At 42.9% G+C, this 16,634-nt stretch overlaps 3 protein-coding genes across 4 annotated transcripts; all 3 read left to right on the forward strand.

Moving 5' to 3' along the window:
- Positions 1 to 401: 401 nt before the first annotated feature.
- On the forward strand, positions 402 to 7,643 carry LOC115566503 (myotubularin-related protein 9). Of its 2 annotated transcripts, XM_030392425.1 has the most exons (11): positions 402 to 1,042; positions 1,391 to 1,447; positions 1,895 to 2,003; positions 2,097 to 2,222; positions 4,216 to 4,389; positions 4,474 to 4,691; positions 4,801 to 4,962; positions 5,400 to 5,541; positions 5,895 to 6,115; positions 6,234 to 6,385; positions 7,370 to 7,643. In XM_030392425.1, exons 1-11 carry the CDS (start codon positions 858 to 860, stop codon positions 7,501 to 7,503), a joined length of 1,680 nt encoding a protein of 559 aa, XP_030248285.1. In that variant the 5' UTR covers positions 402 to 857; the 3' UTR covers positions 7,504 to 7,643. The 2 variants fall into 2 exon arrangements, with proteins under 2 accessions (XP_030248285.1, XP_030248286.1); XM_030392426.1 differs by lacking the exon at positions 1,391 to 1,447 and having other exon boundaries at positions 404 to 1,042.
- Positions 7,644 to 7,781: 138 nt separating this feature from the next.
- tdh2 (L-threonine dehydrogenase 2) lies at positions 7,782 to 12,807 on the forward strand. Its single transcript, XM_030392428.1, has 10 exons — positions 7,782 to 8,027; positions 8,124 to 8,180; positions 8,316 to 8,522; positions 9,111 to 9,153; positions 9,240 to 9,310; positions 9,410 to 9,559; positions 9,643 to 9,815; positions 9,924 to 10,014; positions 10,109 to 10,378; positions 11,837 to 12,807. The coding sequence occupies exons 3-10, from the start codon at positions 8,330 to 8,332 to the stop codon at positions 11,980 to 11,982; spliced, it is 1,137 nt and encodes a 378-aa protein (XP_030248288.1). The 5' UTR covers positions 7,782 to 8,027; positions 8,124 to 8,180; positions 8,316 to 8,329; the 3' UTR covers positions 11,983 to 12,807.
- Positions 12,808 to 14,036: 1,229 nt separating this feature from the next.
- On the forward strand, positions 14,037 to 16,271 carry LOC115597369 (tubulin alpha-1C chain-like). Its single transcript, XM_030443214.1, has 4 exons — positions 14,037 to 14,103; positions 14,671 to 14,893; positions 14,981 to 15,129; positions 15,213 to 16,271. Exons 1-4 carry the CDS (start codon positions 14,101 to 14,103, stop codon positions 16,188 to 16,190), a joined length of 1,353 nt encoding a protein of 450 aa, XP_030299074.1. The 5' UTR covers positions 14,037 to 14,100; the 3' UTR covers positions 16,191 to 16,271.
- Positions 16,272 to 16,634: the final 363 nt, after the last annotated feature.

Raw genomic sequence — 16,634 nt, forward strand, 5'->3', positions numbered from 1 at the left:
CCAGCCTACATATGACAATATAACACTTTACATGGTGCATTCTAGCCTAAATATAATAATAAAGGGCTCTACATGGGGCATTCTAGCCTTAATATAATAATATTCTACTTTAAATGGTGCGTTCTAGCGTAGTAATAATAAAATGCTCTATATGGTGAGTAATAGACTAAATATAATGACTTGATACTTAAAGTGAGGTATTTTAGCATTAATACAAGAATCTAATACTTTGAATTCTACATGTGTACTTTTGATGCTTACTATCTCTACACTGTGGGGAAACTTTTAGTAAAAACTGCTTCCACCGCTGCACTGAACCACAGAAATATTGTTTGGTGAGTCGTGCTCGTGATCGACCCACTCTTTACGTTTGACTATGCCGCCATCTTGTGGTCGTCTCTTATATATAACAAGCACATCTCTCCCTCCCCCCCTCCACACTCACAATGTCGCCTGCAGAACTTTTACCAGCACTTTGTGACACATCTCAGTGTTGCTCTTTCTCAGGAAACGTCCACTTCCGCCTTCTGTCGCCTCGAGCCGTGCGTTACCACTTCCAGAGCGGTCGCGTGCTCTCTGCTCAGCCACCTGTGTGACAGAAGGTGTAGCTGCACTCCATGCTGATTGTGCTCAGATGGAAGTGGCTCTATTTATAGGCACCTTATCGGCAAATAAACAGAGCGCATCTGCAGCCCTACCCAGCAGCCCGACAGGGTGAGGGAGCAGGAGGAGGGAGGTTGCTTTCATTTTCTAACAAGAGAGGCGAGGAAGTGATTTGAAGTGCTCTGTAGAAGTTCAGGAGCGGAAGGTGTTTTTATTTTTTTATTTTTTTTATTTTTTTTAATGTTTTGTGATTGATGGAGTTTTCTGAGCACATTAAGACGGCCAACGTGGAGGATGTTGTCCTCCGACAGCCGCTGCACCCGCCGAGCAGAGGCACCCTGTGCATCACGGGCCACCACCTGCTCTTCTCGGACAGAGACGAGGGCAGCTCCCGGCAGGTCTTGCTGCTCCTCAGAAACATCGATGCCATAGAGAAAAGGTGGGGGAGGAGGACTGAGAGGTGGCACCTCATCCTCACTGCAATGATATACTGTTGATTAAGTAGTCTAGTTGAGCATTACATCATGAAACTAAGCTATAAAACAGTAGTAAATAGTCATTTTATTCCGTTTGTCATTTGATTCAACAAAATTCAACTGTTAGCCTGATTCGATTGCTTGAAATACTAATTACAGCATTTAATAACCGGTGCATGGATCATTTTAACGCTTATTAATTATAAGGAGTATTATTACAAACGAAACAAAACTACACTAATCCACACAACTAACTGTGTCAGTGTATAATTCTTGTCTAATTCCATTATTCCTCAAATCTTTTTAACCAGTGTGGAAAACCTTTTGGCCTATTCGGGCCTCTTCTCTAATGCACGCCGTGGTGAAAGGTTGGACATCATCTGTGTTGCCATGTGTCTATTGTGTGCTGAAATAGGAAATGTGCTAATAAGATTACAGCAACTCTGGTTTCTCATTACCTTCCACACACAGACACACACACAGACACACACATACACACACACACACACACACACACACACACACACAAACAGAACATGTTGTGTGTTGCTTGCTACTAACAGCTTTGTATTAGCTTCATGAAAGCCTTTGCGTTGAGACCACTTGATATATTTTTGGCCAACGACAGTAGCGGCTGCAGACCCAGTTTGTCAGCAGGAGACACAAACAGCTCAGCTCAGCTGACTGGGGTCGCCTTTCTTTGCTGCTGCAAGTCAAACTTTGTGCACTGCTGGAGTCAAAGCCTGAGGGGCGAGGCGGGAAGTGGGCACAGGGGCATTGTTTCTACTGTTTTGTGTGCTTGTGTGTGTGTGTAGGTTATCTGGATCTTCGGGGACAATTATCATTAAGTGTAAAGATCTGCGAGTGCTCCAGCTTGACATCCCAGGCATGGAGCAGTGTCTCAACATTGCACACTCCATTGAGGTATGATACAATAATTTGATTACAAATCTGTGCTTAACATTTGATTACATTCATGACATTTCTTACAACAATCTCCCATGTCTCTCTCTGTAGACCCTGTCCTGTCTGGACAGGGTGTCGGAGATGTACCCTTTCTTTTACAGACCCTCTGATCTCAGCCTGCAGGACCAGTGGGGTCTCTCATCCCCTGAAAAGCACTACAGTCAAATGAAAGAGCTCGTAAGAAACATACTAAAGACTTATATACTGGTTTCTGCTACAAATGGATGTGATGCGCCGTGCATAAAACATACAGTATGCACACCCAGCCACTCACAGGCAACCTTTTATAGCAATGATCTAACATCCACATGACAGGAAAATGCTAGCAAAACTGAATGCAGGGGTCGAGAGTCAGGATGTCCCTGTTGCTTAGCTTTCACTTGTTTTCCTTAAACTCAGGAATGTGCTGCACACAGCTTGATTTAATGTTTAATAGAAAGAGACCTTCCTCTGTGAATGGCATGTTGCGGTGGTGAAGGGTATGTCCTGAGGGCAGCATTGTTGAATGTGGTTTTTTTGGGGGGGTTTTTTCCGGAACAATGTTCCCAGAACATTTAGGATATCTTTAATTTTCAACAGGCCAGTCTGTTGACTTTCCCGTCTCTGAGAAGAAACTGTTTGGAGCTTGCCCGCTACTCAAGTTAATTCCTGCCACCTCCATTGGAGTTACGTTGTTTTGTGTAAAATGTAACTATTCATTTTTCTCCCCAAAAATATGTTATGTTGTTGAGGTTTGTCAAAAAGAGTTTATATGGAATTGCTTGACATTTTGGGAAATAAGCTTGTTCACTTTCTTGGGAAGAGTTAGATGAGAAGATCTATATCACTCTTCAGAGCTAAAAGCTGGTAAAACGTGAGCGCTGCTTGTTGATTTTAGACAAAGTTGTATCTGTCGGTGGCTGGTAGTGTGGAGGATTTAAACTGCCAAAAATGGAAAAATTAGATAAATTAATGAGCCAATAAATAAATATGCCATTACATGCACAAAAAATAATTGACTTATGTCTTATGTGGTAACAATGCATGTATTATCAATATATGCACCCTGATGTCAGTCAACCATAAGGCAAATAGTTGACCCCAGGAAGGACAAGCTTTCAATGACAGGCCCCCTGAACACATAGGAAAAATGCAAGAAGAAAACACCAAAATAAATAGGTATAGGTAAATAAATAGCGGAGAGATCTAAATAATACGGAAGTAAGTAAATACAAATACATTAAAACATTGGCAAAATAAAAAGGAAAACCTAACTTTATGGTAAAAAAAATAGCGTAATAAAGCCAAGAGACTGTATGTTAAGCTTAGCAGAAAGATTAGAATCAGGACAACAGCTAGCAAAGGCCAGAAAACAATCCAGATACCAACACCTCTAAAGCTTAAAAATAAAAACCAACATGTGAAACTTGGTTTCAGGGTTTGCTTTTCCAGCGCGTTATGTGCCCAACCTTCTCCTCTTCTCCTATAGAGGAGAGTGTCTGGAGTGCCTGGAGCCTTATTGTTATTGCCAGGAAACGGGGGGGGGGGGGGGGGGTCCAGACACGTCAGTCTTACAGTTTTTACTGTTTATCTGTTCAACAAACAAGATATCATTGTGTTTATAATTTTTTTTGTTGCTTGGCAATTTTTTTTTTTTCACTTTGGCACAGGGCCATGCTTTCTGTTTCCCACTTCTCTCACACTTCATGCTAAACTAACCTAAGATAAGCTAAATCTCTCCGGTCTCCTTCCTGTAGCCTCATATTGATCGTACAGAATTATAAGTGGTTTCGGTCTTCTCCACCACTAACTATGGGCAGAGCAGCAAAAGAGTGTATTTCCTAAAATGTCAAACTGTTTATTTCAAGCTCAGATAGTTTTTTTTATGTAGTATGCAATTGAAAAGCGAGGAACAAAGTTTTTTTTAAGTGAGTGAGTAAAGACATGCTCTGTGCAGAGGAAGGTTCACTCACCCACATCAGTGCTGTTTCCTGTCATTTTAGTGTCTGTTGACATAAAGTCATTACAGCGTGGAAAACAAGGCTGTACTGTGTGCAGATCACTGGCAAAGGTTTAGATGACTTATGTGTATTAAGTTCAAATTTTCCAAATAGTGAGTTATCGAGAGTCCAATATTTTTTATTACCCATGTGTCACTGGGACAAGCCCTCATCGTCCTCTCTCGCTCCAGCATGATAGGTGGAGGGTGAGCGCTGTGAACAGAGACTACTCGGTGTGCCCCTCGTACCCCCCAGCTGTCATCGTCCCCAAGAACACAGACGACGAGGTGCTAAAGAAGGTGGCCAAATTCCGACAGGGAGGACGCTTCCCCGTCCTCTGTTACTACCACAGGAAGAATGGCATGGTGAGGTGCTTTTATGTATCTCTGCTGTCAGCTTACAATCCATAACTGCAGCTAAATTATTCTAATCAAATAAAAACTCTTCAGGTAATCATGCGCAGCAGTCAGCCCCTGACAGGAGCCAATAGGAAGCGCTGCAGGGAAGACGAGCAGCTCCTCCAGGCTGTGATGGAAGGCTCAGATAAAGGCTACATTATCGACACACGCTCCAGTCAGCAGGCGCAGCAGGCACGGATGACAGGTGGAGGGTTCGAGTCCAAATCGTCTTATAGCCACTGGAAGAGACTGCACAGGCAGATGGAGAGGTGTGTGTGTGTGTTTGTAAAAAGCGTTTAGTGGGAAGTGGATGCTGCTCAGCTTTCTATAATAACCGTTCCGTCCGGTCAAACTCTCTATCTTTATATGTGTGCACAGGGGTAAAGCACTGCAGGAGAGTCTAATTAAACTGGTGGAGGCTTGTGGTGACTCGACCCATAATATGGATCGTTGGCTCAGTAAGCTTGAAAATTCAAAGTGGCTGTCTCACGTCCAGACAGCTTTGTCGACCGCTGGCCTGCTGGCAGAGTGCGTGGAGAGGTAGGAACTACACACACTGTGTGTGTTTGTGATGGGATTGTAGCTTGTGTGCTCTGATCTCCTGCGTGTGTAACTGCAAACTGTATGCAAACAACCTTTTTAGAATTATTTTTTTTTTCACTTTCACGCAGGTAAAATCCACAGTTATAATGTGTGAATAGATTGATAATATTTAATTAATTGAACCTGTACACAATAGTTTGTGCAAATTGCAAAAAAATCACATAAAGAACATTATGTCAAAAGACAGTAAAGTACCACAGCATAGGCCGGACATGCATGTTAAAACAGAAGAATAAAAAGCAAACGTAAAATATGTCAACAGCACCGGTAGAAGGGCTTCAGTTTCTTAGCATTTAAATGAATGCATGTATGCCTTTTCTTACCCATGCGGGAGAACAGAACTGTATTAATCTACATCTGTGGGTTTCGTCCAGGGACGGTCATTCAGTTCTGGTTCACGGCTCTGAGGGGACAGATTCCACTTTGCTCATCAGCACTCTGGCTCAGCTCATCATGGACCCGCGCTGCCGCACGCTGGAGGGCTTCCTGGCTCTGCTGGAGAGAGAATGGATACAAGTGAGCGTGCTGTGTGTATGTGTATGTGCATGTGTCAAAGACTGGAAGATGTCTAATTTGTAAAGAAGACTTGTGAGTATAGATCTTATTTTGTAGGTGATAGCATATTAGCTCAGTGGTTAGGTTTATGCTTCTAGCACCTACATTACTTAGCCACTGTGTGACATCGCTGTAGGCAGTGTATCAGATTACATGCTGCTTCCTTTGGAGCCACAAAAGCCTCCATAGGACTCTTTATTTATTTTGTATTTTCTTGTATTTTACATATGCAGTAGTGTACCCCCCAAGACCTGTAAACACCTCTAATGTCTTTAGAGAACAAGACTGTGTCCATCATGGGTTCTTCTCTTCAGGCAGGACACCCGTTTCAGCAGCGATGTGCCCACTTTGCCTACTCCCACGCTCGTCTCCAGCTGGAGTCCCCGGTCTTCCTGCTGCTGCTGGACTGTGTGTGGCAGCTGTTGCATCAGTTCCCTCTGGCACTAGGCTTCTCTCAGGCGCTGCTTCTGAGGCTGGCCACTGAGGCTTACGCATCCAACTATGGCACCTTCCTTTGCAACAGCCATCAGGAAAGGTCAGTCGTTCCTCTCCGAGCGACCGGGCACTTTGAATTTAAAGGTTGGCACAGAAACCCAAACAGCTTCATCTTCTCACACACTTTTCTTACCTTCCACCTGTTTCTTCCCTGTCAGGTGTTCTCTAGGAGTGATGAAGAACACTCACTGTTTGTTCTGGGCCCTGTTGAGGCCCGGGGAGAGAGATTACTACTCTAACCCCCTGTATGAGCCCACTGAGCTAGCAATCTGGCCCTCAGTGCACCCTCAGTCCCTGCAGCTTTGGAGAGGTAAGCTTTAGTTGGCACAAGTATTGTAACTTGATTTCACGTTTTTGACCTGTAGTTGGTGTCGGCAGTGAAGCTCCTACGACACAGTGGCTTCAAATAAAATCACAATGCTTTTATTTCTGACGTTGAGTATATAAAGTATAGCCCACCGCTGGATTTGTAATGAATTGCATTGAACTTGAGCTTCAGCGCAGAGATTACTCGAAATGAAACATTACCCTCCTCCATTTGATAATGCCTAGTCAGTCTTAGGAGTGTTGTTAACTCTCGCAGGAGTTTGCGGCGCTCTCGTTCATGTTCATTAGTTGCAAATAGTTACATTCAGTTCACCGTTCGCCAAAAATATGACTGTGTTCGGTGAAGCGTGTTGATGTTCTCTGCAGTTATGTGGCCAAAGAAACACTTGAATATCGGAAATCAGCCAAAATGAGCTGGAAACCATCTACATAACCAATATTAATGTTTTAGTGAAGGCTCTGTTGTATGCTGCATTTGACTGCTAAATCTTCACTTCTGTTAACTGGCCAGCAGAGGTTGCAAGTGATCAACACCTACTTCAATTTTGGTGTCCCAATTGACGATAACCAATGATGGAATTATAACAGTTAATTAATTACAATTTTAAAGGGACTTTATCTGAGGTTTTCCATTTTCTGCTCCTTTATTCCACTCTACTAGATATGTTTGATAACTTTAGTTACCGATTACTTTGCAGATTGAGATTATTTAGTGTTGATCGTTAGATATTGCTGCACCAGAGTGAAGGGGCATATTTTAAAAAGGATTTATTTTCTCTGCAGTTGGATATATATAAAAAAAAAACACTGATACAGTTATTAGAAAAATGCTGAATATACACCCCGGGAGGCTGATAATCCTGCACTGTTCTAGTTCAGTGTTGTAAGTGAACTGTGTTGCTAACTTTGATGATTCTAGGATTTTACTGAAGTGTTGCTGCTGATTCCAACCATGTCTGTTTCTTAGGTTTTTTCCTGAGGTGGACCCCACAAGCTCGTCACCTGGAAGAGGCTCAGGAGGAAATCAGGAACATGGTCATCGAGTGGGGGAAGCTGACACTTTCTGTGGATACTCAGCCTGAACATGTGGAACATGTTTAAAGGAGGAATGTTACCAATCTGCAGTGTCTTTTGACATCGTATTTTTTTATTTCCCAAGTCTTAACATACTACTGTGTCTTAATGTACAGTCATTTTGTATACTTTTTATAAAAAGTGTATGATTAAAAAAACTATTTTCACATCGTGTTCCAGTGTTTCAAACAACTGATTAAGGATTTTTATATTTTCTCCCTGTTTTGCATAATTTCAATGGAGTCATTATTTCTGACGTAAGGCACATTCACTCATAAATATTATCAATAGCGGATCCCTGTGTAACGGACACACCTCCCAGTCCTGTTAAGCTCAGCTAAACACTCTTCACAATACAAATCCCTGTGCAAGTCAGCATGTTTGCACTCATGGAGCTTTGCAAGCTGGAGACTGTAGTCCTGTTCAGTCAAGAGCCACAAGCCCTGGTGATTATACAAAGTAGACAAGAACCACATAGCCCAGCATGACTTTCTTCACCTGCTTTTATATCCAGTGTTGTCGAGTGAACTGAAACGGTGACCCAGTGGATGGTAATCTTTTAATTCCAACACTTCTTATCAGCTCTTATTTCATGATTTAGAGGAATAGTTTTTGATTTTTTTTGTTTCCTTTTTCTTTTGCCGTAGTTGCCTCAGCTTGTTTTGGATCAAGAATCATCTGTCTGGGATTTCTGATTTTATCAGGTAAAACGTATTCTTTCTTGATCATTTCAGTTCAGCTTTGTGGCCTGTAATTTTATTTTAACACAACTTGTGTCTGCCTAAGTTGTGGGAGCTTCTGTGTCATCAGTATTGTCCGGTTAATTTAACTTTTTAAAGGACTGCTACTGGATATGCAACAGTGTGTGCGGGTCTGTGTGCCCACTGCGGCTGTGCTGGGCCTGTTTTGCCGAGGTTGTCTCAGCAGGGCGCGGAGTTTGCCCAGTCGCAGCTTCAGCTGTTTGCCCAGGCAGATGAGCAGATGGAACAGCCAGGAGGGCTGCGGCCCCCCACCTCCTCAGGAAAACCCCCGCGTCCTCATTACGGGTAATGCACATTTTTCTGAGCTCATACTGTCTACGTCCACCTGAATTCCTCCTCCTGTATACAATCAGGGAAACGATGGACTTTTCCACTGCCACCCAAACACTGAAGCATTGTTTTCTACCACTGTCAGTGTGTAGCTACAGTTTTCTGCTGTTGGCCAAAGAAAAGTTACAAAAGGTGTTGAGGGAAGGGAACCTTTTTTCTCAAATCACTTTCAAGCAGGTCCCGTGTCTGAATTAAATCAAATCCAAGAGTGTATAGCAGCATCAACACCATGAGTGGAATACTACAGACACGTGCTGTCTTTTTGTCTTTTCGAGTTGTTTTCACTGTGCAGCAGCAGGACCCCCATTTTGACTCCTGACAATAGGGTGCGTACAGACAGTGCTGGTGACATAAAAGAGCCAATGAGCAGCTGTGGGTTAGAATAATACCCTGCTGTCACTTTTTGTCCTCGGATAAAGCTTTGGAACAAACAAAAAAGCTGAAACGCGGGGCACCGAAAACATTGATTTCATTTTTAGACCTCCAAAGATTGTCTTGTTTTCTCTGGAGAGATACAATATTTAACTTGATCTCTGTGTGCAGGTGGTCTTGGGCAGCTAGGTGTGGGACTCGCACAGATACTGAGGTGAGACAGGGTGAGGGAATTCCTGAGACATCAAAGTTACTTGATGTTTGAAACGTGAATGTCACCATCTGTGTATTAATGTCTAGGAAACAGTATGGAATAGAGAATGTAATCCTGTCAGACATCAAGAAGCCTCCGCCTCATGTTTACAGCAGTGGTACGCAAAAATCTTGGTTTGCTCTCTTTTAAACACAATTTACACTCAAAAGAAAGCACTAGTTTTCTTTTAACTGGCCTTCCCGTCTTTTCCCGCCAGGCCCATTTGTTTACGCTGATGTGTTGGACTACAAACTTCTCCGAGAACTGATTGTAAATAATCGTATCACTTGGCTGGTCCACTACAGCGCTCTGCTCAGTGCCGTGGGCGAGGCTAACGTGGCTTTGGCACGCAAGATCAACATCACAGGTAAGCTGAATGCGCACACAGTTTACATGTACTGCCTTTTTTATGGGTTGAACTCCACTTTTGATGTTCTGCTGTCCATCTAGGCCTTCATAATGTGCTGGACTTGGCCCTGGAGAACTGCCTGCGCCTCTTTGTCCCCAGCACCATTGGAGCGTTTGGTCCCTCTTCTCCACGTGACCCCGCCCCTGACCTCTGTGTCCAGAGACCTCGAACCATTTATGGCGTGTCAAAAGTGCACGGAGAGCTGATGGGGGAGGTAGGTTCCTCTTAAAGTGCACACACATTACACGCGCAGGCACTCTTCCACTACATGTATATGCATGATTTTGTGGCGTGTCAATGTTCTTTGCATCTTTTTATTCAGTATCTCCATCATAAATATGGTCTGGACTTCCGCTGCCTGCGTTACCCAGGTGTGATATCAGTCAACACGACTCCTGGAGGAGGAACAACAGGTATTCCATCGCCGGACGTCTGCGTATGCCACATAGATTCCCCCATAATCAACTGATGTTGCGGACTAAGCGCTTATGACCTCTATCTTCACAGACTATGCCGTTCAGATCTTCCACGACGCTCTCAGCACAGGTCACCATGAGTGCTACCTGCGCCCCAACACTCGCCTTCCCATGATGCATATCTCCGACTGCCATCGTGCCACGGTAGAGTTCATGCAGGCCCCAGAGTGCCAGCTGTCCCTGCGTACCTACAACATCGCCGCCATGAGCTTCACTCCAGAGGAGGTGGCCCAAGAAATCCGCAAGCACCTCCCTCACCTGAAGGTCACCTACAATCCCGACTCTGTCCGCCAGACCATCGGTAAGACCGGACACACGTGGTATACAAATAAAACCGGTGTGGGATGACACATATTTGCAGTGTTTTCAATTTGTTAAAAGACTATACGTTTCGGAAACATGGGGTCCAACTAGTTCTCTTTTCAAACAGAAGGTACAACTAAACACTTCCTAAATTAAGTTTCTCCCTTTTACAAGCTTAACTGGTTTGTTAACTTTGACTCACATCATTCAAAGTCGACAGACACAAAATAAATGTAACAACACTGCTCTAACAATCACCCCTGGTTTGATCGAAGTAAGACCTTGGCAAATTGTGGCCCTCTTTCCTCTGACGCCACGCTCAGGGTGGGCAGCTCACATCATAATGCTGTGTTCAAGTTGCGAGTCCAACAAACGCAGAGAATCTGACGAAACGTTGTCATTTCAGCACTCTCTTCCTGATTGCAACTCAACAGATAGTGAAAATCTATCCATACTTCAGGGTAAAACAACATATTGATAAACTATTTGCTACCTTGAGACACCAGCCAACATTAGCATTCAACCACTTTCTACTGTAAAATAATGTCACAACATCTTGGACACATTTATTTAAACCTGAAAGTGAAATGTACTGACTGTAAAAACGGTAGCTAGGAAGTTGTTGCATGCTAATGTTAGCTGATGGGTTATCAAATGTGTTGTTTTACTTTGAAATATGGAAGGATGATGTGAAATTTTGTCATGTTCAGTTTTTCTTGAAAATATGGTTTGATGTCCCTCCAGAATTTTAACTAAACTGTGATGAATATCATCTTTTTAGTTGATGATTAATCAAAATGAATGATAACTATCTGTAAGATTCTCTACATTTATACGACTTGCAACCTGGAACGCTACAGTGTAACACTATGCCAGCATTTGAGCTTCCTGACCTGAGCGTGACTTCAGAGGAAAATGGCTGCCGTGTAAATATGGTCTACGGGGCGTCAAGCTGTTGTAAAATAAGCTAACTAACTAATGGCAGCTACTCGCTGAAACCAAAGACAGCTACAGCAAAGATTATGGTGTGCAGCAGCTGGTGGTTACTCTGGTGATATGCTTCCCCCTATTTGTGTGGAGCGACCTTGAACAGGCCAATCTACACAGGTTGCAAAAAATAAATGCAAATATGACTTTCCTTGTGCACTCTACTCTGCATTCGGGCAATGAAAAATTGCAGTAGCTTGTTTTCATGCAACATTTCTGATGATTTGTTCACTTGCTGAAGAAATTTCATTCATGTCCTGGCATGTGTTAACATGCTGAAAATATGTGACACTTAAACAAGCTTTATCTGCAAGTTTGGAGGTCTTTTCTTGGATGGACCCGAAAGTTTTTACTTGATATTTTATACATTTTTTATTGTGAAATAATCATTTTTGGCATTGATATCGCTGTCTTAAATTAAAACTGACGTGTTTGAAATAATTTTGGGATTTTGCTTGTCATCTGGCAGCAGACAGCTGGCCCGTGAGGTTTGATGACTCCAATGCCAGGAGGGACTGGGGCTGGGCACCTGCTTTTGGGCTTGAGGAGCTGGTGGCAGACATGCTGCGCTCCATTCGAGACAAGAGGACAAATGAGGGTTTGCCAGTCAGCTAGCGAATCCTGCTCCACAAAGACTGACCAATGCCCTAGCCCTGACTTTTCTTCAGCCAGCATTCACCACCAATACACTTTCTTTCACTTCACTTTCGCAAGTTGTCAACCACTATCCTCCGCTGCTCTGGAACATTACAACAATGAGCCAGGGACTGTTTGTAAAGTAGGAATCCCCAGTCAGAACCTCTCAATATTTGGTAAACAGTGAGACGTCATGTGCATGCTCTCAAACACGCACATTTCAGTCTTTTTCAGGGAATCATATACTGTCAAATCTTCTCTTCATCTTTGTTGTTTTTAATTGTTATCATGGTATAAGCATCACTTTACACTTGTTGCCTCAGATGGGATAGAAAAGTACTTATTTCTTAAACTTTAGAGATTTTCCAAATGTCATGTTAATCGCATCCATGGACACAACAGTCTGTTACAATGTCTATTCAAATGTTGAATACAATATGGACCAGTTGCACATTTAAAGTAACAAATCTGTTGTACACTTTGATTTCAGGATCATCAGGAGTGGCAGGCTCAGATAACTCTGGACTGTAATGACTCATCATGTATTCTGGCTGTCTTAAAGGGCAGTCTTTTATAATATAGTCTATCAAGTGAAAAATCACACAATTTATACAACCCAACTACCCCTGCTGTGGCATCTAACAGGGAGCCTTTCTTTAACTTTTTTTGCCATTTGTGTGATTTTGGTTACGAAGGAGTACCAGTAATCAATGAAGCCTTATTTACTGTAGATTACTTTTGACAACAATGTATAAAAATGCAGTGTACTTTGAATCGGACCTTGATAATAAAAGCAAACCTCAAAAAAAACATTGTAAATTCTTGCACTTCATGTATTCCACATCTGGAGTGTGGAGTAATGTTTAATAATGAGTGAGCCGTGATGATGTTTATGATGATGCTGACAAAATAACATTAATTATGGTGGAAACTCGGCACAATTTTAAGGTAATTGTACTTAATTCTACTGTTACCAGAAAGTTGAAAGTTCTGATTTTACATACAAGACATTAGAAAATGGAAGATTCCCATGGCGTTGTCCCCTAGAGAACATTTAGGGAACCTTGTTGTTGTTTTTGTAAAAAAAAAAAAAAAAACCTTTAAAGAATAGTCTGAGAATATTCCAAGAATGTTCTTCAAGAGATGCTTGAAAATGTTGCTAGAGCTGGAACATTATTTAACAGTTAGAGGAGCCTAAATGAGCTACACCTGTGGTTTAGTGGGACATGTGATCAGGCTGTAAGAAGGCAGACTGGCCTTTAAGGTGGACAAGGTAACCCTACTACATAAAGTAATATTTAGTAGACTCTGTTACTGTTAAAGGAGACCTTTCATGCCTTTGTTCCCTTTTCTCCAGTGTGTTATATAGGTCATTGTGCATGTAAAAGGACTTGTAAAAGTTTATCTCTCCCATAGAAAATCCTGCTCCTGAAGCGTCAGAAACACCTCGTTGGTAGTCCCGCCTTTATTTACTTGACTTTCTGACATCACACTATGTCACCATGTCACACATTTGCATAATATATTCCTTTATTAACACTAATCGAAGCTACGAGGTTGTGTGAGCTGACCAATCAGAGCAAGCTTGGTATTCAGGAGGGGGGAACCTTAAAGAAACAATAGCTAAAACCGAAAGAGGGGGAATATAGAGCTGCTGCTCTGGACAGTGTGAGAAAACTCATTTTTTTTAGCATTAAAGCTTGAAGACCTATTCTAGTAGTAGCCCAAAATTGAATAATGAAATTGAAAAGCAGCATTATGTGTCTCATTTAAGATACTGATGTGTTAATGGAGGCAAGTATTCACTCAATCACTTAGTGCCTTTTTTGTTTTATTGTGTTTTTGTTTTGTTTGTTTTTTGCTGCATGAAGCAAGCCTATGACCTGTCATACTGTGAAGATTTCATTTTTAACCAATAGGAATCCCCCCATGTGACCCCACTTTTCCACCGAGAAAGATAGTATTAAAAGCACCGCCTAGGAGAAATCACCAGTTACTTCTTACACAGGACTCATTAAAGTCGACCTGAAAGAGTTTTCCCAGTCTCCTCCTCATCTTTGTCTCAACTCCGAAAGACGTAAAACAACTTAAGGAAACATGGTGAGTATTAAAATACAGCTTATCTTGATTTTTGTGTTGATTTCAGCAAATTTAAAGCTCTGAGGTGTGTTATCACAAGGCAGCCAACTCAAGGAAGCAGGATTAACCTTCTACAATTTAACTTTTATTTGAAGGAATGGAACAAAACCCATTCACTTAAAACCATGTTGCATGTTTTGGAGGCTACTTTTATACGAAAATCTTTCACTACAGATGTGTGTTTTTGTTACAGAACTTCCAAAGCAAGATTTTCAATCTTATCTAGGCAAACTGTATGTCTGAATAATGAGCCTCTTTGTTATATATTTGTGTCTGAAAGGTGTTCTTTCAGAGGGAAAATGACTGTGCACTGTTTCATCAGGTGACTTAAGTCATGATGAGCTGGTGTCTGATTCTTTACAAAAGATTCTTGTTTCCTACTCCTTGGTTTGTATTAGCTCTAGAGGAGTCCCCAACATGTGATGAGTAGCCTCCAGTGTTAAATTTGTTACAGTTGCTCCTAGAACTTTTCAGACAGAGAGACTTAGTCTTATTCTGATTCCTTAAAACCTTTGTACCATTCCACAGCGTGAGTGTATCTCAGTGCACGTTGGTCAGGCTGGTGTCCAGAGTGGCAATGCCTGCTGGGAGCTTTACTGCCTGGAACATGGGATCCAGCCGGATGGACAGATGCTCAGTGACAAGGCCATTGGAGGAGGAGATGATTCCTTCAACACCTTCTTTAGTGTGACTGGAGCTGGAAAGCATGTCCCCAGAGCTGTTTTTGTCGACCTGGAGCCCACTGTCATTGGTAAACTGAAATCAAATTCATTTTTAAAATTGTTGCTTGGGTTTCTTTCCAGCTGCTACTGTCATATTTTATGGTAATTCCCCTTAGATGAGGTGCGCACTGGGATATACCGCCAGCTGTTTCACCCTGAGCAGCTGATCACTGGCAAGGAGGATGCTGCCAACAACTACGCCCGTGGACACTACACCATTGGCAAAGAGCTCATCGACCTGGTAATGGACAGGATCCGCAAACTGGTGAGTAAATTCAGTGCAGAACACTTTAATTAAAAAAAAAAATTCAGAATATTTGATCATTGCCTCCCCCTCTCTGTCCTCAGGCTGACCAGTGCACAGGCCTTCAGGGCTTCCTAGTTTTCCACAGCTTCGGAGGTGGCACTGGCTCTGGTTTCACCTCCCTGCTGATGGAGCGTCTGTCTGTTGACTATGGCAAGAAGTCAAAGCTGGAGTTCTCGGTCTACCCCGCTCCCCAGGTGTCCACTGCTGTGGTGGAGCCCTACAACGCCATCCTGACTACCCACACCACCCTGGAGCACTCTGACTGTGCCTTCATGGTGGATAACGAAGCCATCTACGATATCTGCCGTAGGAACCTCGATATTGAGCGTCCCACTTACACCAACCTGAACAGGTTGATCAGTCAGATTGTGTCCTCCATCACTGCCTCCCTTCGTTTCGATGGCGCCCTCAATGTTGATCTGACAGAGTTCCAGACCAACTTGGTGCCATATCCCCGTATCCACTTCCCTCTGGCCACCTACGCCCCTGTCATCTCAGCTGAGAAGGCTTACCATGAGCAGCTAACGGTGTCAGAAATCACCAATGCCTGCTTCGAGCCAGCTAATCAGTTGGTCAAATGTGACCCTCGCCACGGCAAGTACATGGCTTGTTGCCTGCTGTTCCGTGGTGATGTGGTGCCCAAAGATGTGAATGCTGCCATTGCCAGCATCAAGACCAAGCGCACCATCCAGTTTGTGGACTGGTGCCCCACTGGTTTCAAGGTTGGCATCAACTACCAGCCACCCACTGTAGTTCCTGGTGGAGACCTGGCCAAGGTCCAGAGGGCTGTGTGCATGCTGAGCAACACCACTGCTATTGCAGAGGCCTGGGCTCGGCTTGACCACAAGTTTGATCTGATGTACGCTAAGCGTGCCTTTGTTCACTGGTATGTGGGTGAGGGTATGGAGGAGGGAGAGTTCTCTGAGGCCAGGGAGGACATGGCAGCTCTGGAGAAGGATTATGAAGAGGTTGGAACCGATAGTCAGGGAGACGACGACGATGATGGAGAAGATTTTTAAACAGGCATGCAATCCCTTATACCGATCACTGATCTGTGCCTCATCAGTGTAAGAAATAAAATTTGTTCACTGACTGGTCTATTTCCTGTCTTTGATACACTCATTACTTTTAATAAAAGCATTTTTAATAGAGCAGTTCAGATTTTCTGTAGTTTGGCCAATGGTTAAAGCATAGTGCTCTCCTGGTCAGTATCAAACTGGTTTTTGAAATTGTTTTAAAAAGCACAGCTGTTAGTGATACTTTGTCCGAGAACAACTCTTACTCTGCTCACCAAAACTGTGTTGATATTCAACTTTTTTTGCGCTAGGTGTATGTTTTTAACCATCCCAGGTCTATTTCTATAACAACTGTGTTTGGAAAAAACTCCTCAAACAGTCATGTTAGAATTATCATCATAGCTAAGGCAATCTCATTTAAAGCACCAGTTTGTGAGAAGGAAGAAG

The sequence above is a fragment of the Sparus aurata genome, chromosome 16 (genome assembly GCF_900880675.1).
Source record: "Sparus aurata chromosome 16, fSpaAur1.1, whole genome shotgun sequence".
In the NCBI taxonomy this organism is placed as follows: Eukaryota; Metazoa; Chordata; class Actinopteri; order Spariformes; family Sparidae; genus Sparus; species Sparus aurata.

What these genes read in the sequence shown, in the direction of transcription:
- LOC115566503 (XM_030392425.1), top strand. Translation starts at nt 858, where the DNA reads ATGGAGTTTTCTGAGCACATTAAGACGGCCAACGTGGAGGATGTTGTC. An exon ending in CTGCACAGGCAGATGGAGAG is followed by an intron (nt 4,692 to 4,800) that starts GTGTGTGTGTGT and finishes ATGTGTGCACAG; the next exon opens with GGGTAAAGCACTGCAGGAGA. An exon ending in CTGGCAGAGTGCGTGGAGAG is followed by an intron (nt 4,963 to 5,399) that starts GTAGGAACTACA and finishes GGTTTCGTCCAG; the next exon opens with GGACGGTCATTCAGTTCTGG.
- tdh2 (XM_030392428.1), top strand. Translation starts at nt 8,330, where the DNA reads ATGCAACAGTGTGTGCGGGTCTGTGTGCCCACTGCGGCTGTGCTGGGC. An exon ending in GGACTCGCACAGATACTGAG is followed by an intron (nt 9,154 to 9,239) that starts GTGAGACAGGGT and finishes ATTAATGTCTAG; the next exon opens with GAAACAGTATGGAATAGAGA. An exon ending in ACGGAGAGCTGATGGGGGAG is followed by an intron (nt 9,816 to 9,923) that starts GTAGGTTCCTCT and finishes CTTTTTATTCAG; the next exon opens with TATCTCCATCATAAATATGG.
- LOC115597369 (XM_030443214.1), top strand. An exon ending in CCTGGAGCCCACTGTCATTG is followed by an intron (nt 14,894 to 14,980) that starts GTAAACTGAAAT and finishes AATTCCCCTTAG; the next exon opens with ATGAGGTGCGCACTGGGATA. An exon ending in TGGACAGGATCCGCAAACTG is followed by an intron (nt 15,130 to 15,212) that starts GTGAGTAAATTC and finishes CTCTGTCCTCAG; the next exon opens with GCTGACCAGTGCACAGGCCT.